The following is a 24,829-nucleotide window of genomic DNA, read 5'->3' as shown; positions in this document are numbered from 1 at the left end:
TTAATCTTTGCATTGTGCCTAGGTGGGTATGTGGATTGCAGTCCTGTGAGGAGCAGAGTTTTCCAGAACATAGGAAACTTACATATCACCTGTAATAGATGCAAATTTCCTCCTCTGTTGCAGAGTTAATTATCTGTGGTGCCATGTATGTGTTAAATTTGCCATTTTTAAATGAGATACTGCTTGCCCGGTATACATGTGAGCAGTACAAAAGATCTGACCGCTTTTAATGAAATTCTAGATGGCATTAAACATATTTACTGATACCGTGTGGGATGACTCTGGAAAATGCCTCCCAAGGAAAGCAGATTAACCACTGGTTTAGGCCAAGGAGGCCTCAGTTAGAAAGAGTGGTGAACTGGTTTATTTTGTGAAGGGTGGAAATTATAGGAAAGATGACACCTTTTAATGCTGAGAACCACAGCTGTTGCAGTATCAGGTGAGCCACTCCTCACTGATCATGGCAAACTGCATGGATTTCCTATCCAAGGGGAGGCTGTAAACAACAGCCTCACTGTTGTCTACATCTATATAGCATTCTCACAAGCGGACAAAGTCTTGGATATGTGCAGTACTGAACTTTCTAGGTGATGCATACAGTGAGGTTTGCTGAGAGTACTATACTGCTACAGACCTCTATAGGAAAGAGCTCTTGCAAGTTGTTCATGCAGATGGAGTTGAAGGCAATACATACTGATGTCATGTACATTGCATAGTGGTCACTCACACTAACACAGGTCTCTACAGCCAAAGTCCATGGTTAAACTGCCTAGGTCATTCTTTCAATCACTATCTCCTTGTTACAATCTTCAGAAAATGCTCCAAAATCCCCACATGGAAGGAATCCCCTCTGCCATAAATGATAGCTAAATTTTTAGTGTAGGAAGTTTCAAATAGCAGACTCTTGGACAGAGCAGACAGACAATGAAATTTAAATGGCAGCTGTTTGCTGTAGCTCCCAGCTGTGCTCTGCAGCACCACCAGTGTCATCATCTCTTTACACTGGGATCAAGTAGGCTGAACTCTGCAGACAGATATAAGCTTGCAGAGTATCAGCTGGGATTTACAGATCCAAGAAGCGTCACTCTAGAGGTAGCAGTACTGACTCAGTGGTATAGATGACTGCAGAAAGAAATGGGACTGGGAAGGTTCAGCAGGTCAGAGGGATCAGATTAGTTCAACATTCCTTGAGTGCTGCATAATAAGTGCATTAATACTGGATTACCAGTGGCAGTTCAGCGATCGCTTCCAATCTCTGCAGCAGCTCCATGGAGTCTAGCAGGGTGAAGTTATAGAACAACTGTAGAGGGACGTAAGAGCTGCCAATACAAGTGAGACCTAACATTCATTTACTGTACTTCTGCTGCGGCCAGCACCAAATGCTGCTATGGGCTCTCTACAGCTAGTACCCATCCCTGTCCTCTGCCACTTAGAATTTGATTTAACACCTAAAGCATGATATATCATCTTTTTCAATACTAATTATAACTAGAGCTTTATGTGGGTATATAAAAATACACAATATCTGATTAACTAAGTGTCAACAGCTTTCCCAACTCCAATCAACTGCACCATGTCTGGAAAGATTACCAATGAATTGGACATCACTGCCTGAAATATCTTTCTTTACTTGTGTTCATCACAGGGAGAACAAAAGATTCTGATAGCCCTACATTATGCTGTTGCTTATGGTATATAGTGTATTCTATATGCATATGCACAGATGGCACAGTACCACAGACCTTGCTATTTCACTCTTTCCTGACATAAACACAAACAATGTTTTCAGTTGCTTTTTGTATGAAAGAATTATCAGGCTGTTTCTTTCTCTGAACCCCCCTTAAATCTACAAATGTTCTTTGTGAAACAGGGTGACAAACACTATATACATTAGTCCAGAAAAGGTTGTACTTGTTATGTATTTCCAGAAAGGCAGTATTTCTTCTGCATTTCTCTTCATTCCAGCCCTTTTACACACTAACATCTTTGTTTTTTGAACACAGCCACTCAGTGATCATGGATGACTGCAATGACATGCAGGTCCATTTTATACTTGAAAGGTGTCTTTTTTGTAAAAGCACAGCACAAATATTCAGCCATATAGTTGTCTGTGAGACTGGGCAGTGGTCAAGAGATCCAAAGAAATGGAAATAGTTGCAGAAGGCCTACAAGTCAGTAGCTGACATGAAGACAACCTACTAGAGTAGGCTTTGTGGGTAGGTTCCACCTCCAGTTCTGAACTTTCAATAGACTGTCCTAAACCCCAACTCATGCAAGCTCAATTTGAGCATCTCTAAGCACAGTGTATTTCTCAAGGCTACATTAATGCTGCAGGCAGACATAAAGGAGAACTTTCTAATTCCCTAGCTTTTCTCTCTGTTGGTATTGAACGTTTTTCAGGCAGAAAATAGAGGAGATGGTTAATGATAATGTATCGGAAAAAAAAATTAAGTAATAAAGAGTGCTGCTAGCTTTTCTCTGAAGGGGAATTTTATTTTGCAGGCAAGTAGAACTGTGGCTTTCTTCCCAACTAGAGGATCCCTTTGCATATCCTTTAGCTCTAATACCCTATACCATACAAAGAGCTTTGGCTTTATCATCTTCAACTGTGAATAAGTGGTCTGTGGAAATGCTGTGGAAATTTTTCTTTCTGTGGCCTTTGTAATATCACTGTCAGCATGCAACACTGGACCAGGACTTAAAATCTCATCTGAGGTTCTGGCAGCCAGGTGCTCATCTTGGACATTGGCTCTTTGCTGGGCTGCAGAGTATTCAGGGAAAGAACTAAAGAACTGGACAAGGACAAGAGATGCAAAGGAAAATGTTTTTATCCTAATGATAGGAACAGTGAGACTCAAGGCTTCATGTAAATAAGCCTTAGATAGAGGTCAGAAGGTCCCAATTAGCCAGTGTTCAAATGACCACACGCTTCCAGCTGTACCTTAAGGCAACAGCAAACGAGTTCTCTTTTCATTATGAAAGAAAACAGACACTATTCAACCTCTTCATTCTCCTCCAGCAAGAAACAGTAATTGGAAATGCTATTAATGATGACTGGACATTACCTGTAACCTACAGGGCTTAATGAAGAAGAAAATTTCTCAAACATTTAGAAGAGCATCCCAATCCCTATGTTAAATCTGTGCAGTACTGCAGAACCAGAACTGACAACGCATTTCATGTGCAGAGAAAGGGATGAGAGGGCGGGAGTGAGAGCAGTGGCTGGTGTGCAGTAGCATTCCCCAGTGCTGCTGACTTTGGCAGAACTGTCCTAGCAGCTGTGAAAAACGTTTCAAAGATCTTACCAGAAGATAGCTGGTGGAAGACATGGAAAATGGGATAAAAGTAATTAGAATTGAGGTGGTGCAAAGTACTTTCAGAATATCCTTTGTGGTTCTGAAGGGATTTGAGCACCTGTTGATTTGGAAATGATGCAAACCTCTAAGAAGGAGGAGGAAGGTTTGAATGCAAGCTTGTGTGGATGAAGTCCATAACTGTCTATATTTTGATGAATTTTAATACTTTATCCCCACAATCTGTCTGGCTTTAGGCATAAAACAGTATATAATCTAGCCCTGACAACCTGTGTTGCCTATCCCAAAATTTCTCTTCAAGCTCCTGTTCTTCCTCCTTCCTTACTTCCATCTTTTACAGCCTGTTTGGAAGCAACACTCACCAATGGCAGCTGCAGCTTCAGGGCTGAAATATAAACCTCACCAATTTAAGTAAGGCTAGGATTTCACCTGTTATTTTAGCATCGGTGTTGTAAGAGATTCAGAATAATCTTCAGTCACCAATGCTGAAACGAGAGAAGCCATTGGAGATCCAGCCCTGGGCTGGAGTCTGCTCTGCTGCACTTCAGAAAAAAGTGTGAGTTGAGGAAATCTGTGGTCTTAATCTCAGATCTGCTCACAAATGATCTATTTGTTTCTTCCACTGTGACGTGCTCAGTGCACTACTGTAATACAAAAGAGGAACAGCCAGCAGGGTGAGGGAGGAGGCTGTCCCCCTCTAGTCTGCTTTCCTGAGGCTCCATCTGAAGTACTGCATTCAGCCTGGGGACTGCAACGCAAGAAGGACATGGAGCTGTTGAAGCAAATCCAAAGGAGGGCCATGAAGATGACCAGAGGGCACTTCGGCTGTGAAGAAAGGCTGAGGAAGCTGGACTGGTTCAGCCTGGAGAAGAGAAGGCTCCACAGAGACCTCACTGTGGCCCTTTCAATACTTGAGGGGATCTTATAAACAAGATGGAGACCAACATTTTACATGGTCTTATAGTGATAGGACAAGGAGGAATGGTTTTAAACTAAAAGAGAGGAGATTTAAGTCACAAGTTAAGAGGAAGTTATTTACTCAGAGCATGGTGAGGCACTGGCATGGGCTGCCCAGAGAAGCTCTGGATGTCCCATCCCTAGAGGCATTCAAGGTTGGGTTGGATGGGATCCTGGGCAGCTTGATCTAGCTACTGGCAACTCTGCCCATGGCAGGGAGTTGGAACTGGATGACTGGACAAGGGGAAATGTTTTAAAACTAAAGGAAGGAAGATTTAGGTTAGATGTCAGGAGAAAGTTTTTGACTGAGGGACTGATGAGGTGCTGGAACAGGTTGTTCAGTGAGATTGTGGATGCCCCATCCCTGGAGGTGTTCAAGTCCAGGTTGTATGGGGCCCTGGGCAATCTAATCTAGTACTTGATCTAGCTGTTGGAAACACTTCCTGTGGAGGGAGTGGGGGATGGGGGGACTGGAATGTGGTGATCCTTGAGACCCTTCCAACTGCCATTCTGTGATTATATGATTCTGTAATTCTATGAATACTGGCCTTCTGCTTTCACTTGTGGAACCTGTAGCAGAAAGTGGCAACCTTGCTGCATTCACAGAGTTCTGCAGGTTGGCAAGCGAGTGGGACTGGTAAGATCCTGCAGCAATGTAAATGGTTTTGGCACATCCTTAAGCTTTTTTTATGTGCATGAAGGTAGTATTGCACAAACCCTTCCCCTCACTACCGTCAGTTCTTTGTTTGGAGACCTGACAATGTGGCCAAACACATGCCAGACACAGGGACTAAACTTCACCTCCTGTCCATGAGGTGACACACAACCCCTCCTAACGCACCTACAGCCCAGCAGCAAGGCACTGGGGAGAAACACACAGCAATGCCACTGTACAGCACCAGTGCTGTGAGTGAATGGCTAGATTTGGTCTCAAGAGACACTAACCCAGTACTGTTCACTGCACTCAATAAAGACACACAAAATGAGAAATAAAATGTTTCTTTCTGCCTTAGGCTAGAAACCTTCACAGCTGAAGCCAAATGACTGAGAAAGATGGATGGAGTCACTGATGTCTACCTGAGGGAACAAGGAGAAAATTCCAGTCATTCCTGAATGATGTAGCATGGTTCTAGTCCTCATTTCTAGCAAAACAAGTACACGTGTTTCTATCAGACAGAGGGCCTGAGCCTTACTGCAGTTTAGACTGCCTCCACGCAGAGCTTCTGAGTCCCGCCAGGCTCTAATTTTTTCAGTGAAACTTGTTTTCATTAAAGATCCTTTTAATTTCAACATCTTCTTCAATAACATAGATGATGGCATGAAGTGCACTCTCAGCAAGGTCGCAGATGACACCAAGCTGAGCGGTACAGTTGATACAGTAGGGGGAAGGGAAGCCATCCAGAGGGACCTGGACAGGCTGGAGAACTGGGCCCATGAGAACCTAATGACGTTCAACAAGGCCAAGTGCAAGGTGCTGCACTTGGGCCAGGGCAATCCCAGGTATTTATACAAGCTGGGGGAAGATCTCCTCGAGAGCAGCCCTGCAGAGAAGGACTTGGGGATCCTGGTAGACGAGAAGCCGGACATGAGCCAGCAGTGTGCACTTGCTGCCCAGAAGGCCAACTGTGTTCTGGTCTGTGTTAGAAAAGGAGTGGCCAGCAGGGAGAGGGAGGTGATTGTCTCTACTCAGCTCTTGTGAGGTCCCATCTAGAGTACTGCATCCAGACCTGGGGCCCGCAGAACAAGAAAGACGTGGAACTCATGGAACGGGTCCAGGGGAGGGCCACTAAGATGATCAGAGGGCTGGAGCACCTCTCCTATGAAGAAAGGTTGAGGGAACTGGGATTATTCAGCCTGAAGAAGAGAAGGTTTCGGGGAGACCTCATTGTGGTCTTCCAAAATTTGAAGGGAACATATAAACAGGAGAGGGAAAGACTGATTACAAGGGTGGATAGTGATAGGACAAGGGGGAATGGATTTAAACGGAGGCAGAGGAGGTTTAGGTTAGATATTAAGAGGAAGTTTTTCACTCAAAGGGTGCGGACACATTGGAACAGGTTGCCCAAGCAGATTGTGGATGCCCCATCCCTGGATGCATTCAAGGCCAGGCTGGATGTGGCTCTGGGCAGCCTGGTCTGGTGGTTGGCAACCCTGCACATAGCAGGGGGGTTGAAACTAGATGGTCACTGTGGGCCTTTTCAACCCAGGCCATTCTATGATTCTATGAATTTGTCAAAATGAAAGTAACACACCAGAATCAGGAACTGTGGGATTTCTGGATGAAAGTAGTAAGAGAAACCTTTGTCTGCTTTTATAGTAACAAGCATGTGAGGGTCAGGTACTCCCTGAAGTGGCAGAAGACAACATGTGTCCGTGCCTTACATCAGGAAAATGAAATCCAGTAAGCTTAGCAGGGAAGACATCAGGCTGTTGGCTGTGCTGGATGTTTCCCTTGATGCCTCTTGCTGTAGTTGTTCCACTTCATATAAATTATTTATTATTTATTGGGACCAAGATGTGGAGCTTGATCTCCCCCTTTCCAGATGAGTGTCCTCACTACCAGACTATGGAATCAATCTTTTTCTCTGGCCTAATGAATATTTAATGACTTATGGAAGTGGAACAGCTTCAGTAGGAGAGGAAGAGCGAGAGAGACATGTTCATTCACATGGATATCCCACAGCACCACTCTATGACCAGCATGCAGGACCTGAGCCAAGAACCTTTGCAAGGGAAAACATCAGCCAGAGGACCAAGGGAGACAACATGAGCACAAAGCGGTGGCCATTGTCTGCTTCAGTGCAATTTCTGAGCTGCTCAGGCCTGGTCAAGTTTATGCCTCAGATAAGAGTACATGAACCATACAAATGAGCTTCAACTTTGCCAGAAACAACCAAGATGACCATACTGGGTGTAACCTGGCTGTTTCCCTGCAAGATGTCATTTGTAGCATTTGCAGCCACTCTGTTCAAAGAGACCAAATTCATTACTTTCCTAATTGAACTGTTATTGTGAAAAGCCAATTAAACTGAAATGGCTATTGTGAGGCAGCTGCCCTGATGCACTTGGTGCAGTGCTCACATTGGAGGACAGTAGGTCCCTCCTATGAGAGGGATTCTCTCTCTCCTTTCTGGGAGAAGATTGCTTTGCTGTGTTTTTTGTTGTTGTTTTTCTGTTTGTTTTTTTTTTTCTTTAAAGCTGCCATATTTGGACAAAAACTAGAATTAGTGATGCTAGCTGCTGCCCCTCTCACATCAAGAGATTTTTTAGGGCAGAAGAGGCAAGTATAATACCTGGCCTTCTGCTGTAAAATAAGCTGGGTTCTCTCACATCACAATCCTTAGACATTGTCATAGGCACCCAAGGGAAGAGGTCCCCTACCAGGGAGGATCAGGCCTTTGCAGGGTTAGACTGAAAAGTGTCATTACTCATTCACCTTTTCGGATGGGTGCTGTTATTCCTGCTCTTTCCTGCCATGGAAGGCCGTGATTAAGCAGTCCCAAAGAAGGGATTTGGATTTGAGAAGAAAAGTGTTCTGCACCACCAATGCCATTTCATGTTCTCTCCAGATGAGGATTTCCCTAGCAGACTACTTGGTTCACAGTGTCTTTTCCTGCATCCAGGTTGTCACAACGCATGTGAAAACCTCCTCCCATTGAAAAGAACAGCAAAGGCTCCCATTAATTTCTGTGGGAATAGTATTAATCCCAAACTGCCTCCCAGAGACCTGTGGGTGTGTTTTGATGCCTATTCTGCACAAAACGTTGGGACCCTACAGGTCAGCATATGGGAAATACTAACATCTTTGATGCAAAGAGCTCGTGTTGGTGACGTTGCAACTGCAGGGGGCAGTTATCAACAAAATGGCTGTGGAAGGCCTGACATGAAGTATTTAATTCATTTTAGCATCAAATTTGCAGAGCCTTGAAACAAACTAATGATCTCTAAATGAAATTTTTCTTTTGCTTCAGCAGAAAATTGGAAGATGGCAAAAGGAAGAAAAAGAGACATTTTATTTCCTCTCCTTGATTGTAATTCCCTGCCTTCAGCTAGATCAATATCATTTCTGCTGGAGATGGAGTCTGCCTCTGGTTTCCATGGCAATCTGAGTTGTTGGAGGCTTGCAGGCTCCGTGAATCCCCAATTTATCAGCCTTCCAGGGTTTAATAATGGAGACTAGCAGTCAGGCAGCTTATGAATGGCACATGTCTTTTGGACTGGGGGAAGGGAGGCAGGAGTGTGGCTTGTAGTAAGGGCTGCAGTAATTTGTTTTCCTGTCAGTGACAGCTGAAAGGGGAGGAGAACAAGGGGAGGAGCAGCACATTAATTCTGGATGCACCAAAGGAATTTCTAGACCTTTTTGCTGCAATTACAGAAAATTTCCTCTTCTGGCCTCTTTTCCCTTGCCAATATTGCCAAAGCAGGGGAGGAAAGCAACACAGCCTGTCCCATGTGACAAGGTGGGTGGGAGCTGAAGACTGAGACCCAAAGGCTCCAGCTTTTCCAGTTTCCTTCCTCTCCTGAGCCCTTGTTATTTCAGGATCAGCAGTGCATGAGTGCCAGCAGGCTGCCACTGTTTTGGGTTCATTTTTTCCCCCTACTGATCCTACCACAATTGCCAGGCTGATCAGCAGAGCTGTCACTCTCTGTGCATCTGCCAGGACTCTCCAAATGTGCACCTCCATCTCCAAAGTGCTGTAAGCTTCATTCCCTGAATTAATTACTTTTCTGGGATTGTCCTGGTTGTACAGGAATCACTAGCAATCACTTCAGTCAGGCTACTTTTGGCTCACTTGCCCATGATCAGCTCCAAGTATTTCCATTCCCTCTTATCTTTCCTCTGATATCTCCTCTATGATCTCACAGGTCAACAACAGTAGAGAGGCTAAAGAATAAACGGATGCATCTTGAGACGACCTTGGTACTCTTTCCATTCACATTCCCCGTTTCCAAACCATTCTCCAGCATTTAATCCAATTTAGGAGGAAAAGATGGCTGACACAAAAGAGTACTCTTGTATGATGAGACGGGGACATCTTGTTTTTCAATGCATATGCCAAGAGCAGCTGCCAAGTATTACATTCCACAGCTGGAAGCCAGTAAAAACCTCTGTATTCAAGCTGTTTAAATCACAAGGTATTTAATTAATTAAAAACAGTTGCCTTTATGGTGTGCAGGACCTTTGTGAAATCTACTGGAGTAGTGAATGTGAAGAGCAAAGAATAACTGCTGGGTTATTTCTTCTCAGGTATTCCTATTTCAGAGAGGTAAAGTTATGAATGCTGTTCTTCTGCCTGCTGTCTTGTGATGGCTGGCTGGTAATATTGATGAGATTGCTGCACTTCCAGTTTTAGCTTGAAATTAGGGAATTTCAGAAATCACAGGCCTTTTGCTGAGCACCAGGACCAAGTTGCTGCCCCTATGAAAGTGCTGCTGGAAGAGGAGACTCAGCCACATGGGAATACCACAGGCTCTTGTGTGACCACATCCCAGCTCCTCATACCGTGTCTCTAAAATGCGGATAAAAGCCCTTGCTTCCCCACTGGGAGGACACAATAATTAAATACCTCCATGATTGTGAGTTAGGTCATTGTTATGGTGACAAAGATCACATAAATACATTGCTGTCTGGCTGTAGATATTTGGGAAGGTCACAATGAAGAGGGCTCTTAAGTTTCACATAGATCTGGGTGCATCATAAATGCATGATTTAGGTATTATATCTTATAAAATAAGCTTTTTTAGAAGGGATAGGCAAAGTAGGAGAGGCAGGGGAGTTGCACTCTATGTTAAGAAGTGGATACACTGCAAAGAACTGCCTCTGAGAAACATTCCTGACCAGACTGAGAATTTGTGGATTAAAATTAGGGACTGGACCAATGAAGGACACCTGGTGGTCAGGGTCTACTACACTCTGCTTGATCATGGGGAAAACCTGTTGACTAGGTTTTCTTGCTTCAGCTACAAGAGATGTCATTCGCAGGTTCTCATACTAATGGGAGACTTCAACCACCCAGATGTCTGCTGGGAAACAACACAGCAAGCTGCAAGCAATCCAGGATATCCTGGGTTTCGTTAAGGATAACTTTCTGGTCCAGGTATTGGACAGATCAGCCAGAGGTAAAGCATTACTGGACTTGGTGCTCACCAGTGCAGCAGATATCATTAAAGATATTAAGACTGGAGGCAGTCTGGGCTGTAGTGATCATGGCATGGTCAAGTGTGTGAGCTTGAGCAATGTGGGCCTGGCAAAGAGCAGAGTCAGGAGTGAAATTCTGGCTGTTTCAGGAGTCATTGGATGAGATCTCCTGGGAAACTGTCCTTAGGAACAAAGGAGTGGAACAGAGCTGTCAGCTCTTTAAGGACACCTTTCTGAGAACACAAGAGCTCTCTCCTCGGCATAAGACATCAAGCAGAGGAGGCAAGAAACTGGCATGGTTGAGCAAGGACCTATTGGACAAACTGAGGTAAAAGATTGAAATGTACGTGCACTGGAAGCAAGGATGGGTGGCCAGGAAAGAATACAGGGATGCCATTCAGACATGCAGAGATGGGATCAGGAAAGCCAATGTGCGGATGGAATTGAAGATGGCAAGACATGAAAAGCAACAGGAGAGGATCTTTTAGATACATGCATCAGAAAAGACAGGCAAAGGAGAGTATATCTCCTCTGATAAATGAGAAGGGAGATCTGGCTTCAACAGATATGGAAAAGGCTGAGGCACTAAACAAGTTCTTTGCCTTAGTCTTCACTGACAGTCATGCTTTCCATACCTCTAGTATGTAAAGTCGATGGGGTTAGACAACATGCATGCCAGGGTCCTGAAGGAATTGGCTGATGTTGTTGCTATGTCATTTTCCATCATATTTGAAAAGTCATGTCTGTCAGATGAAATCCCTGTTGACTGGAAAAAGGGAAACATCTCTCCCATTGTTAAGAAAATGAGCCTCATATCTTGAGGATTATGGAACAGATCCTCCTGGAAGAGATGTTAAGGTACATGTGAGCAAGAAGGTGAACTGAAACAGCCAGCATGTTTTCACCAAGGGTAGATCATGCCTGACCAATCTGGTGGCTTTCTACCGTGAAGTGAGGGCATTAGTTGACAAAAGAAATGCAATTGATGTCATCTGCATGGACTTGTGCAAGGCTTTCGACATGGTCTTGAACCACATCCTTGTCCCTAAATTGGAAAAATATGGATTTGGAAGCTAGACTATTTGGTAGATAAAAAGTTAGTTGGATGGTCACAGTCAGAGGATTCTGGTCAATGGTTCTTTGTTCAAGTGGGGACTGGTGATGAGTGGTGACCCCAGTGATCCATCTTCGGACTGGTGCTCTTCAACATCCTTATGAATGACATAGACTGTGGGATGAAGTGTACCATTATCAAGTTTGCTGATGGTATAGTTGACATAATAGAAGAAAGGGATGCAACCTGGAGGAATCTGGACAGGCTTGAAATTGGGCCCACATTCATCTAATGAGGTTCAACAAAACCAAGTGCAAGGGGCAATCCCAGATATGTGTACAAACTGGGAGAAGAATTCATTGAGAACAGCTCTGCAGAGGAGTTAGATGTCTTCATGGATAAAAAACTGGACATGAGCCAGCAGTGTATGCTTGAAGCCTGGAAGGCCAACAGTATCCTGGGCTGCATCAAAAGAGAAGTAGGGAGAGTGAGGTGATTGTTCCCCCTCTCCTCTGCCCTTCTGAGGTTCCATATGGTATACTGCATCGAGGCCTGGAGTCCCCAGCACAAGAAAGGAGTGGAGCTGTTGGAGCTATCTGGATCTCAGAGGAGGGCCACAAAAATGATCAAAAGCCTGGAGCACTTCTCATATGAAGAAAGGTTGAGAGATTTGGGCTTGCTTAGCTTGGAGAGGAAAAGTCTCTGGGGAGACCTCATTGCCAGCCATCTGCCTCTGAGGCACTCTCACACCAAAAAAGGCTCCTTTGCCTCCCCTTTAACTACTGCATTTGCTGTAGCTGTGATGGCAGCTGAGAGAGAACTATGACTGAAAACCTAACCACTTTGGTAGGCTGTAGGCTTCTTCCCAGTGTAGCTGACTGCAATGGCCTTGCCATAGGTGCTGTATGTAGGCCCAAAGTGCTGTCAATAGACAGTGATCACACACCTGCCAGCAGCTGGCATGTCATTTGTCTCAGCCTTCATGTTTGGCTGCCTCCGTGTGTGGGAAGGAAACAGCAGCAGAAGAAAGGACAGCCACTCCTTTCCCAGTTCTCCAGGAAGCAGAAGTATTTGCAAACGTAGCTGTAACAGGGTTAACACCTCCCATTTGCGAAGAGCATCTCCCTTTTTCTCTCCCCACCCTCATGCTGCACCACTCCCTTTTCTCTGGAGACCCCGCAGCTTCTGCCCATCAGCCCAGTTGAGTGTTTCCATGGCAACCTGGCAGCTGGTGTCTAGACACTGGGAGAAATGCTGGGCCATGGAGCTGCAGGCCCTTCGCAGCCCCTCCCTGAGCCCATCACCCACTCCTCCCTTCCCACCTCCTGCACGCACAGATGCCGACACAGAGTGAGATTTCGGTGGTGCTGGGGAAGAAAGGGAAAGGGGAAATCTTTGCCCTCTGGACTGAGCTGGGCAGCCAGAGAAAGCACAAAAGTGGCTGGGACGACAGATCTGGGGCTGGTTGTGCTCTAAGGATTGAACTGAAGTGAAAGGAGAAAGTTGCCCAAGCTGGGCCCGCAGTCATCAGCTGTGGCACTGGCAGAAGTGGCTTTTCCTCTCTCTGCTGGTACAACTGGGGTTGGTATACATGAGGCTGAAACAGAGGTAATGTGGTGTAGGAGTGGAAGGCCAAAAATGCCATGTGGTGTGGCCACATTCACCTTTTTGTTCTAACCCTCACCCCTTCCGTAGCATGCCATGTGCCTCTTTTACCAGCAGGATCTATGAACACAACACATTCTACTACCCTGTTGCTTTTCCTTGGGTCTGCCCATAGCGAGCAAGGGATTCCCTAGGCTTCTGGGAAAAGTCTCTCAACCCCTTTCCCTAGAACAGGAACAATCACTCTTCCAAGTTCCACAGCTCTTCACTTCCCAGCATAAATTTGCCAATCTACAGAAGCAGTGAGCGGACAGGGCGTAGGATTTTAGCGCTGTATATGGTGCATAGCGGGGCTGACTGCAATAGGCTAACTTGGATCAGGAAGGGAGCTGTATAAGCAACAGCTCTGAACCCGAGCTGCATCTGATTTCAGCAATTTCAGACCTACCATAGACTGCCTGGAAGCAGCTTCTGGCTGGCAAGAAGGACAGATGGATCGAGACAGATGAATCAAGCTGTGAAGCCTGGATCCAAATCTGGACCCAAATGTCATTAAAACTAGGAGATACTTAGGTCACAGATTTCAAATGGGGCCTCCCTGTATTCCTTACCTTCCAAAAAATGCTCCTCTCTGAGGTAAACAAAGGCTGCTTATAACAGGGCAGCAAAACCCAGATTAATATTTGGAAGCAAAGAGGAGATCAGACAAGGTGCAGGCTTTCACTCCCATTTCTGGCCAAGCTGCATCTGGCAAAGGGCAGAGAGAAAAAGGAGTGAGTATGGCAAATGGACCCACATTGTGGCCAATGCTTGAGAAAGAGCAGCTGTTGAGGAGGGATGGGCGATGCGTTAGCATGCAGACATGTTCAAGCCACACAATCAATATCAGCAATAATTATGCAAACAGTGGGAAAGCAGCAGAAGCAAAACTCCTGCATCTGTAGTAGAATCCCACAGTGTTTGTGCAATTTCTTTTATTTTGGCATCAGCTGTGGTAATTTGAAGATCTACAATGGAACAGAAAGGAAAAGGAAAACAAAACCCAAGCCACCAGCCACAAAAGAAAAGATCAGCAAAGAGGTTACTGCTACTCTGGTCATAAACTGATGTCTGCTCTGATTTAATTAATCTTGGCAAGTCGGATGGGAGCTGGGCAGGTCCCAAGAGACAGTATTTTACCCGGAAATCCACTCAACCTAATTTCACTAATGTAGGGCAGTGGGGAGACTTGGAGAGAAGCCTGCATGCTCAGCCATTAGAGTGCAGCACAGGCAAAGGCAGCTGGAGGTGCCACCATCCAGCCATGCTGTTGCCTGCTCGCCTGCTGTGGCTCCACAGCATCCAGAGCTGCATATCTTCAAGACGCTTGCTCACCAGCAGAGCTTATGGATATGATTCTCATCCTATCCAGGAAATAAATAGAGTGCCGAGGGGCAGAAGCTCCCTAAGACCCTATTTTAGCAAGGATCTGTAGTTTATTTATGTATCATTTCTCTCCCATAGACAAATTCAAGCACTTAAAATTCTCTGGTACCAGTTTGAGCTCTAGGTATGAGGCAACTGTCAGGACAGAGCCCCTAAGCTGGGAAGCAAGCACACTTCAGCCCTATCCCTGAAGCACTTGCATGGACACAGCCTGAGGTTTGTCCAAGGCTGTCCAAAAGGTTTCTGTACCCACTGACATTCACTGACAATGTCTGAACATTTCTGAAGTCCAAAGAGTGGATGTGAGCACAGTGAGGCAGTGGGTGGTGTTTCAGGAGTGGCAAAAAAAGCATTGGGGCACCTCTACTGGTGCAGATCTTGATGAGTGTGGCATGCAGGCTCATGCCAAATCACCAACATCCGCTTTTGATGTCATGGGCCAGTGTAATAAAGTATGAGCCATTACTTTTGAAGCAGCCCTCAGAGGTTCAGTTAATAGCCTCAAAAATGCCATGTTTATCTTCAGTAATTGGAAAGGGAGAGCAGGGTGAGAAGACCAGCTGATGATGTCTGTGCATTGCTGCCAGATGATGAGTAGGGTCCCTATCCTCTCTATCCTCTCTTAATTCAACATTCCTATTTTGTGGTGTCTCCCAGTGCATCTTTCTGCTGCCCCGGTCCAGGTCCATCTTAAGGGATAAGTCAGTGCCACTTGTTTGTTCTCTCCATTGAGGGTGGACATGGGCACTCTGATCTTTCTGGTTGAGGCTTCACAATGCTTGCATGTTCTGAAGGGGCAGCTTTAAACAGGTGGAAATTTGACCACCTGGGATGGCATGCTGTTGTTCCTCAAGCAGGGTGCAGAACATTTCACCTTGATGCCCTGAATTCTCACCTGCTTTTTTTTTGTCACCCTTTACACCTAGTTCAACATAGTGCAAAGTGAATGTGTAATGTCAAGGTTGTACAGGTCTGGCTGCGTAACTGTACCTGTCCACTACAAACCAACATGTGCAACTGCCCAGAGTTCAAGGCAGTGGGAAATCTAGCCTGATATCCAGGAAGAGAGGAAGAGAGCTCCTCTCTGATCTATGAGATCCCCCAGGATGTCTGTAATAATCTCCCCAGGGACACCTAGCAGACTTTACTGGGACGCTGAAAACTAGGTTGGAGAAAACCCCTGAGAACATACTGTAGAAATAGCCTGCATCAAACAAACCGGTGAAGGGTGAGTCAGGAAAAACCATCTCATCTCTCCTTGTGAATTATAAACTGCTATTAACTGGCCCTGATGTCAGCAGGGTTGTGCTGCAATGCTCCCATTGCTTGGGGAGAACCCTCTTTTCACTGCTGTGATTTAGCAGTGCCACAGCTTGAACTTCATTTTTTATGCTGAATTGTTTATCCTTTGTGATGTTACTTCTTGCTGAAGCTCATTACTGAATAATAACACTAGGTTGCTTCTTTTCCCTTGTCTTAAAGATCAATGGAATTGTGCTAAAGCTGCTAGGAAGTGAGACTTAGGTTAGTGGCAGCAGGGTGCACGTGTGGGTATGGTATTCCCCTGATTGCTTCAAAACCATGTAAAATTAAAAGGAGAGTGGCTAGATGAATTTCACTTGATAGTTCTTGTTAGAAAGATACAGCTCTTATTTATACTTGGGCCATTAACAAAAGGTGAAAAGTGACTCAAGGTTGTGTTCTGCATATGTTTGGTTTTTTTTGATTCCTTTCTGTTCAGCACAAGACTTGAATATGTAATGAAGTGACTTCATAGCCTTTCTGCTGCTCCCTGACCCTAGAGTCAGTCTAGGCTATTTCAGCATGGCAGAAGTCAGTGCAATGTCTGCCTTCTGCCAATTGCCTCCAGAGAAGTACAGGGGGGGACAGCAAGGCTTCTCTGCAGCAAGGAAATTCCTCTGCCAGCCAAGGCCCTCTAGGTGCCACAGACACTCCCTGGAAATTAGATTTGCCACTGTGGTGAGCCAGCAGGGACAATATCGTGAGCAATCCCACATCATTCCCCCATTTTGAATGCAACCAGAATTCCTGTTCACGTCACTAGAACAATTGTTGAAAGCCTATACTACAACAGGATCCTACTTCTGTAGAACCAGGACCCCAGTTTTAACTGCAGTGAGGGAATCTTTGCAACTTAATGGTTTGTATGGCTTGGCCAGGGCTCTCAGTATGGACAGCAGGAACGCAGGACCTCTCAGTGTCTGTCCCTGTGCTTGTTGCATTATGTGCCCTTCTGTTACACTGTCTTGAGAAGGCTGTGGGGACTCTTGGTTGAAATCTGTGTGCTGTTTCACTAAGAAGATGCAAAAAGTTTTAAACACATGTTTAAAACATGAAATGTAGCTGGGACTTGTGTTCCTTAAGCTAGTTGCCCATCCTTTGCTGATCTTCCATTTATCTTGCATTTATGTATGGGAAAGCAAATCTTTTGTCTTACTGGGATCTAGACTAGCAAGGCTGCTGGCTAATGATATTGTTTTGGCCTACACTGAGATGTAGATGGCCATGCATGCTCTCAGCTCCATAATTCAACATGTGCTCTGCTACAAATGCCTTGGAGAAGAGCAGGATTAAAGAGATTCTGTGGCCTCTATGGAGAGTGTGATTGAATCATTCAGAAACATTAACCAAACTAAGGCAAATTAGTCTGCTTTGCAATCCAATCCATTTTTACATTCCATTTTTATCAGTAGTCTATTTTGTCTTTGGTTCATTGTTGTAGCTGTACTATATATAGAAAGAGTCTTTAAGAAGCACTCTGCTTTGCTGCTCAGTATCAGGGGAAAGCAAGTGCTTAGAATCTTTTGCTGGCAGGCAATGCAGGATCTCAGGCCATGGTATTGGGTGATGGGGATGTTCTTGAAGAATTTTTCTTACTGGAAAATCAATGTCTGAAGTTCACTAAGACAAAAAGTGCTTTAAGTTCCAAAAGCAGAGCAGTTGATGAAGTTGATTTAGGTTGGGATGTTACACCTTAAAGGTGATGCACGTGGAAATGGTGCATAGAAAGGCATATAAAAGAGAGGCTAAGGAGCTGAGGCAGAGAGGGGTGTGAGAGCTGCGGCACCTGCTGCCAGTGCTGGAAGCAAATACAAGTCTGCCATCTGATGGCATCAAATGGACCAGGCAAAAATGCATCATCAGTCTCAGTCAGGAATGGTTCACATCCCATTTAGTATTCTGACTAGTGATAAACATGGATGAGAGGATGCTTACCTTCACAAACTAAACGTTGTCAAGTGAGCATCTGTAATGTTAAACTGACAAAGTGGGCCATAGAGTGATTTTTGAATATTCCAATTAGCTTTGCTCCAGACAGCTCAGACACATCCTCTCTTGTTCTGGAGTGCAAGGATTTAGCCATATGGACCTGAGTTGAGTGGTGCCATGTAGCTTCAGGGCAAGAGAGCAAACCCTGGCCTATTTTATTTGCCATTGTAACACAAGATGATAGCCCATCTCAGAAACCAGGAAGTGGTTTGTTCAAGGGGACCCTTGAATCCACCAGAAATACATTGATGATGTAGAGGAATATGAAGCACCAGTGCTGCAGTATGTGACATACCAGTCCTGTGCCCCATCCTGCACCACCCAGCCCTTTGGCACTTCTTTTCTCCATTGTTTATAATAAATCTGGAGTGATGCTCCTTGCTTGACTTCTCCACAGTGTCAGTGCATATGTTTAGGTGGGTTGAGGAGTAGTAAGCAAGGAATGGGGAGAATTGGCAGACCAACCACTCCAGTGCACTAAGACCTTTTGCATTATCCTACAACCCTTCGATGAACCACTGTCTTGCTCCTCCTGACTGCCTCTGTCTTCCCCTCAGTGCTAGCTCCCTGATGGTTTGCTTACTGTGGAATTGCAGACCCACCCTCCATTTGCAATCACTGCTTCCCCCCACGCAGCTCTGCCTTTGGAAGGAGAAGCCAGAAAACTGGAGAGAAGGACAGCCTTCTGTCCAAAGGCTCCCATTCATTATTTCTGGTGTAAGAGAAATCTGAGTTACAGGTTACAATTTTTTTTCCCTCTTCCAAGCTTCTGAGAAGTTCAGTAGCAGTAAGTAGAGCTGAGAAATTCAATGGTGATTGGCACAGCCAGTGGGTGTGATAAAAGGATAATTCAGACATTGGATCTAGCTGGTTTCACCCTACAAGCCAAGAGCTTCATCAGTGCATGTGGTGAAATGAATGAGAGTTGCCTGACACATCAGCAGGAGGCTGGGCTTAGGGCTCTAGGCAGCTCCTCCCAGTTGCAGCAGGTTTCTGGTAGGGCTGGAGATTTCATGTGAGAGCCATGCACTCGTCTGCTAGGCTGAACCTAGGCATCTTCTTCCCATGCCACAGAAATGCCAGAAACCTTGAGACCTGGGTCTCCTTTGGGAGAGAGAAGCTGAAAGCCATGCAGTTTTGTCGTGCATGACTGCATGCATATGCAGGATGCTCTAGATCGTGGCTGACTAATGCTGAATCATCTCTTTCCCCACTAGATGCTGTAGAAGAAACCAAACCTACTGAAAGTGCCCAGCAGGAAGAGGTGAAAGAAGAAGAGAGCAAGGCGGACCAAGAAAATGCCTGAACATTAAGAAATGACTCCCCGTTGCCCCTCCCTCCCTCCCCCTATCCTCTATCCTTCCTTCCTGCCCCGATCTTGATCTCCCCCCTTCCTGCTCACATCTGTGAGCCTGTCCGTCCCTCTCCCATTCCCACTTAAACCCTTTTTCTCTCTGTGTGGCAAACATTTAAAGAAAAAAAAAAAAAAAAAGCAGGAAAAATCCCAGTCAAACAGTGTGGCTTAAACATTTCTTTGTTTCTTGGTGTTGTTATGGCGAGTTTTTTGGTAATGATGATCCAATCATTTTGGGAAAATTCTTGCACTGTATCAGAGTTCTTTGACCGGGCGCGTGCGTGTGTCTGTCTGCCCACCGCGAGCGCTCTCTCTCTCTCTCTCTCCTCTCTCTCTTCTCCAAGTGTGTGTGTGCAATGTTCCGTTCATCCGAGGAGTCCAGACTTACTGAGTGAGTTAAAACAAAAGCAAAGCAGGAAAAAAAGAATAGTAATCCTTTTCTTCCTTTTTCAATGTGATGGAATGAACGAAAGAAAAACAAACAAACTTAACAAAACAAATGAACAAACAATAGTACTAAATCCCATTTTCTTTTCAGAACTAGAACAACAACAACAAAAAAATGTGCCAATTAGCATAATGCTTGGCTCCAGGCTCCTTTTTCAAACTGAACAATAATTATAATAAATGAGAATAATGATCATTAACATAACCGTGTCGCATTTCTATGCTGCTGTACGTCCTGCTGGCCTCTGTGTGCAGACTGCTCTTTGGTGGCCTGCTTGCTGTGTGGCCCCACTCTGCTCTTCAGCCACTGCTCTACCATCGGTCAGCGGCCGAGCACTCTCCTCCTTGGCATCACTCAGGGGATTTTCAAGGGAAGCAGGCTTCAATTTTGAGTGAGGCATCAGCACTGAGAGAGGCATTAGCTTAAGAAAAGTAGCAAAATTGATCTTGGGAAATAACAAAAGAAATGTGCTTCCAGGAGTCCTCTAAGTCCTGTTTTAGGGGAGCAGAGTGACCTCAGAGGAGTGATCCTAGGCAGCCCCATGGGTGCCATCTGAGGGACCTGCTTTGGTCCATGCTGAAGCTCTGAGGCCTGCCAAGGAATGCACTGAAGGCCAGGAAAGGCCAGGTCCCCACTGGTGTTTGCCTCACTGGGATGGAAATGAAGAAGTTGTTGACTGATGTGGCATTGTTCTCCAAAGATGTTCTGTTTGGCAAAATGTCCTGGGGCAGTGCAGTAAGTGCATAGGCATGTGGTCAGGGCAAGGTCTAGTGGTGTCAGAGCCAGCCAGAAGCACTTGGAGAAATTTTTGTCTCTTGCTGCCTGGTAAAACCTAGGTTTAGTCAGCCAGCTTGGGCTTCAGCTGTCATTTATGGCCACCTCCTGCAGCCTGCTCTAAGCACAGCTGAGGCTGGGCTCTTCATCTGAGCACCACTGTGTATACCTCCTGGCCACTGCCTACAGGATGCAGAATTGTCCCCAACTGCCCACAGATTTGGTCTTCCATGGTGAAGGACGGGCAGCCCAGAGGCTGAATGGCTGCTGGGACTGCTGAACAGTGCTGTTGGCAGGATCAGGATTAAATTGGCCTAAAAGGGTAGCACCAAAAAATGAGTCTGCTGACAGCCCCAAAGTCTCGCTAATTCCCGCTTCCTTTGTTCTCCTCCATCTCTTTGTTGGAAATTGGGAGAAAAGATGAACTGTGTCTCCTCAGAGTGAATCCCTTTGAACTGGAAGTGCCATCAAAATGTGTAGGGATTCATTTCCATGCGCTTCCTGGCCTTGTGTAGAAATAAGAGAGAGAGAGAGTGGGAGGATTGAAAAAAGAGAGGGAAAGAGAGAGTGGGAGAGAGATTGGACAGAGATTTTTTAAAACAGGGATTAGAGAGAGGAAGGGAAAAAAAGACTTTAGAGTGGATAGATGGATGATAGGGAGAGAGAGGGGAGTATAGCTAGAGTAAGAAAGGTTAGAGTGAAAAAGGTGAGAGAGAGACAGGAAGAAATTAGGTAACATGGAGCAATAGGTGATTGATAGCGATAGTGAAATGTAGCTAGCTGAAGTAGATTAGACAGACTCAATAGGTAGAAAGATGGGCTGACTGACAGATAGGTATTGTGTCATACTTCATAAACGATATATATGCTAATATTCCCATGTCATGATGGGTAGTAAACCCTGAGACACCTTCCAGCCTGACCTCAACTCAGCAAATGTAGCGCGGACATCAGGCACTGCTTGGACCGTATGCCAGGTCTCACAAGCCTGCGGATGGGGTATGGGAGGGAGAGCGCTCTGATGGGCACGGGGCGCACCAGGAGAGGGGCAGAGTATGTTTGCTGTTCGTGGCACGCTGGGTGCCCGGCCAGGACGCTGCAGACGCTCTGTGACTCTAGCACTGCACGGAGAGGAGCGAGGTTCAGCTCTCAGGAGTGAGGGAGAGGTGTTCAGGAGGAGGCAGGAAGGAGAAAGCATGGCTTTTATTTGACCTCATTTCCTGTCATGACCATTTAGAAGGGTTTACTTAAAGGTTGCGTGTCTGCAAGGACCGCTTGGTATCCCTGCTCTTCTGACTTCAAACCCCAAATTTTCCCTCTTCCCTCCATTTTATTATTACTATTTTTCACTTTATCAGGAAAAGAAAACAACCTCTTATGTCTTCCTGGACATAGACCTTCCTCCCTCCTTGATAAACAGAAACATTTGCTCTCCCCTGGGGATGTTTTATCTTTGCATTTTGCATGTTGCTTCCCCCTTGGCTGATGGCTGGGGCATCGCGTGTGTTTTGCCACCATTTATAAGAACATACTTTGCCATGTTGCTTAGAGAACAAAGGGTTGGGTTTTGTGTTTTCTTTTCCCCCCCACGAAGAGAACGGGGTATGTGGTTACCAACTGCAAACCTAAAAAAAATTTGAATACTAATTCCTCTCCCTTGGTTCCAGTTTAAAAGTTACTGGCTGTAACCAAGCACCCCCCTATCTTTCTTATTGTACCATGTCCTGATCCTGCCAGAGAGTCAGGGCAAAGGGAGCGTGAGAGAGAGCGCACAGACAAACCCTGCCTTGAGCACGAGGTGGTTTCATGTGTAGTACACAAGATTTGTATAGGAAGTTGGGCTGTCTGCAGGGTACAGGAAGAGAGCAGAGAAAAGCATTTGGATTTCCTTGCGTTGCCTCTTCAGTCAGACTTTAAAGGCTGAAAGGAAGCAGTTCAAAGGATGTAGCACAGGACGGAAACTGGAAGGAAAACAGGGGTTTTGGGGGAATGAATTTTCTAGCAGGGTATGATGTGAGCTGAGAGCGGCACAAAAGACAGGAGGTCACAGAAGTGAAGAGGGGAGTGAGGAGTATCCAGCAGAGTGGCTGGAGCTTTTCTACTGCTCCTAATGCAACAACAGACGTGTATCTCTTTCTCTTTCCCTGAAGAGCATATATCCTGCCTGAAGGTGTCTGTGGTTGTTGCTTTGTGTATGGAGAGGGAAGGGGATGAGAAGGTGACTCCTACAGGGAAAATGGTGCCTGGCTTCATGCACAGAACTGAGTTCAGGAGGGACTTTTTGGTTCCTCTGTAGTGAGATGTGCTAGTGATCCACATCTGTACTGAATGTTCCTAACAGCTGTAGGCCGGCTCTTGTCATTTCACCTCATCTAGATTAAGCCTTGGAAAACCATAAAAAATCCAAAGCTAACAGCCCCCCCATCAGTGCAATGAATCATTTGCTTGAATTTGGTCTGCTTTGCAATGCTTATGGCATCCATGGACTTGATGCATTGATAGCATATAAAAAACCACAACACCTGGAAGCATTGCATCAGCCAAGAAGATCCTCTGTGAGCAACTCTCCAAAGGGAGGGAAGTGCATCCTGCTGGGACACCTCCAGACCCTGTGTTTTCCAGCACCAAACCCTAACACAGCCCCATGAGAGGCCTTAGCTGGAAGGAACTCATGTACGGTGACTACATAAGCACTGTCTCTAGGGGAGCATGTTGCTGTAGATGAAAGAAATGACCATAATTTGGGAAGAAAGGAAGGAAGAAAAATATAAAATGAGGTAGTTCGTTTTCTTTCGGTGCTCTCCAAATGGCACATTGTAGCACATGAGGCTTTCTGTACCAAAGGTCTGGTGTTTGTCATAGGTGTCTTTGGAGGGAAGCAGTGAGGCTGTGATTTGCAGAGGTGGAGGGAAGGCTCTTTTGGACCCTCTTGGCCAAGAGTCCGTTCAGTGACCACCTGAGCTCAATGACTTGGGGTGGCGGTGGCGGGGTCCTATTCCAGGCCTGTGCTAGATTCCCCACTTCTCCGCATTGCCACATTAGCACTTTCACTGGATATTTAGAGCACCTCAGGACTGGTTCTCCTCTCGCTCACACTGGGGTAACTCAGGAGTCGCTCCACTGGAAGCAGTGGTGTTAATCTGGTGTGAAAATAATGCAAGAGGAGGATTCAACTCCTCGGGGGGAGTTTTCCAGGTCCCCGAGGGGGAAAAAAAATCAATGGGAGTTACATGTCTAACTGCCACTTGTGCCTGTGAAAGTCTGCCCCTTACCTACCAATATGTATATAGGGTATAATTTTCAGAATAACCCAAGTGACATGGGTGCTTGAGAGTATACATTTCACTGGCTTTCAAATTAACTTAATGCTCCTAAGGCCCAGATCCTGAAGGATGTCCAAGCTTCTATCTGAAGCCCATGTCAGGGCTAAAATTCTCAAGTCATTTTGGAAAAAGGAGCTAAAGATCCCAAGTCATTTAGGTGGCCCTGAAAACACTACCCTCTATCCATTGTTCAGGGTGTTGATCTCAGGTCATGTGCGAGCCTGCATTCTTACCTACAATGCTTTATTACCACATTCCTCTGTTGAGCAATACTCGGAAGAAAAGGTGAAGGCTGAGATTTGCAGAACCGGATAGTGACCAAGTGGTTCGCATCTAGAGCGCCCAACTTGGAGACTCCTTACTGGGGCACAACTTTGAGGTCCTCAACGTACTGTGAGCATCGAGATTGATTTATTACAAACCCAGAACCACCGGTCACTTCCAAAAATCCCAGCCCGAGATCCTGACTGCTCTCATAAAAGAAAATCCTAGGATAACCGTTCATCCAATAGCTTGGTTTTTCTGCTCATGCCTGTTCCCAATGAACAAAACACATCCCTATGCATCACCTAAGCCCTATTTTGAGGAGTTACACTGGCATACAGCTGAAGTAACACAGTGGTAAATCAGGGCCCGAAGAAGAAGGCTACAGCCTAGAGAGTGTAAAGAACTGTGACGTGTCTGGAAGCTAATAAGAGCAGAACTTGACGATTAGAGCAGCCCATTTCCGATGCTCTTGTGTGAGGATCTGGAAAGAGTCTCTCACTCATTGTACTTGTGCATTATGAATGTGTCCATCTGCAGAGATCTAATGTACACATATGTCCTGAATATTGTCCTAAGGTTGCAAGCTTCAAAACTGAGCAGAAAACATTCCCGAGAAGTGAGAATAATACAGATGTCTGTATTTGAAAAATTGGTTCAAATAAAGTCTCTCACTTATAGATACGTGTTCTTGTGTGCAGTTATTTGCTCCTGGAATAGCAGTTTCTCCCTCGTGTAGATTTTCAGTGCTTGTCCGACAAATCTCATTCCATTTTCCCTCAACCTTTCCAGTTAAGTCCTGTTACAGTGAAAAGAAATACTTTCTACTTATTCTCTCTGGGCAAAAAAAATTATGTTAAAATGAAAGGGTGAAGTAAAAG

At 45.4% G+C, this 24,829-nt stretch overlaps 2 protein-coding genes across 2 annotated transcripts in view; both read left to right on the top strand.

The window, feature by feature from the left end:
* Window positions 1–19,133, top strand: part of GAP43 (growth associated protein 43) — a 53,677-nt gene extending 34,544 nt beyond the window's left edge. The window contains exon 3 of the mRNA XM_010719351.4: window positions 19,003–19,133. Within this exon, the coding sequence (XP_010717653.1) occupies window positions 19,003–19,091 (89 nt within the window). The 3' untranslated portion in view covers window positions 19,092–19,133. The remainder of the gene's footprint in view (window positions 1–19,002) is intronic.
* Window positions 3,432–10,573, top strand: LOC146545460 (uncharacterized). The gene is given in 4 exon segments (XM_085216779.1): window positions 3,432–3,459; window positions 5,546–5,953; window positions 5,956–6,218; window positions 10,370–10,573. Coding segments are annotated over 4 exon segments (903 nt in total).
* Window positions 19,134–24,829: the final 5,696 nt, after the last annotated feature.

The sequence above is a fragment of the Meleagris gallopavo genome, chromosome 1 (assembly GCF_905368555.1).
Source record: "Meleagris gallopavo chromosome 1, MGAL_WU_HG_1.1, whole genome shotgun sequence".
NCBI classification, from domain to species: domain Eukaryota; kingdom Metazoa; phylum Chordata; class Aves; order Galliformes; family Phasianidae; genus Meleagris; species Meleagris gallopavo.
Note: the sequence above shows the minus strand (reverse complement) of the source record. Positions and strands in the feature narration are given on the sequence as shown.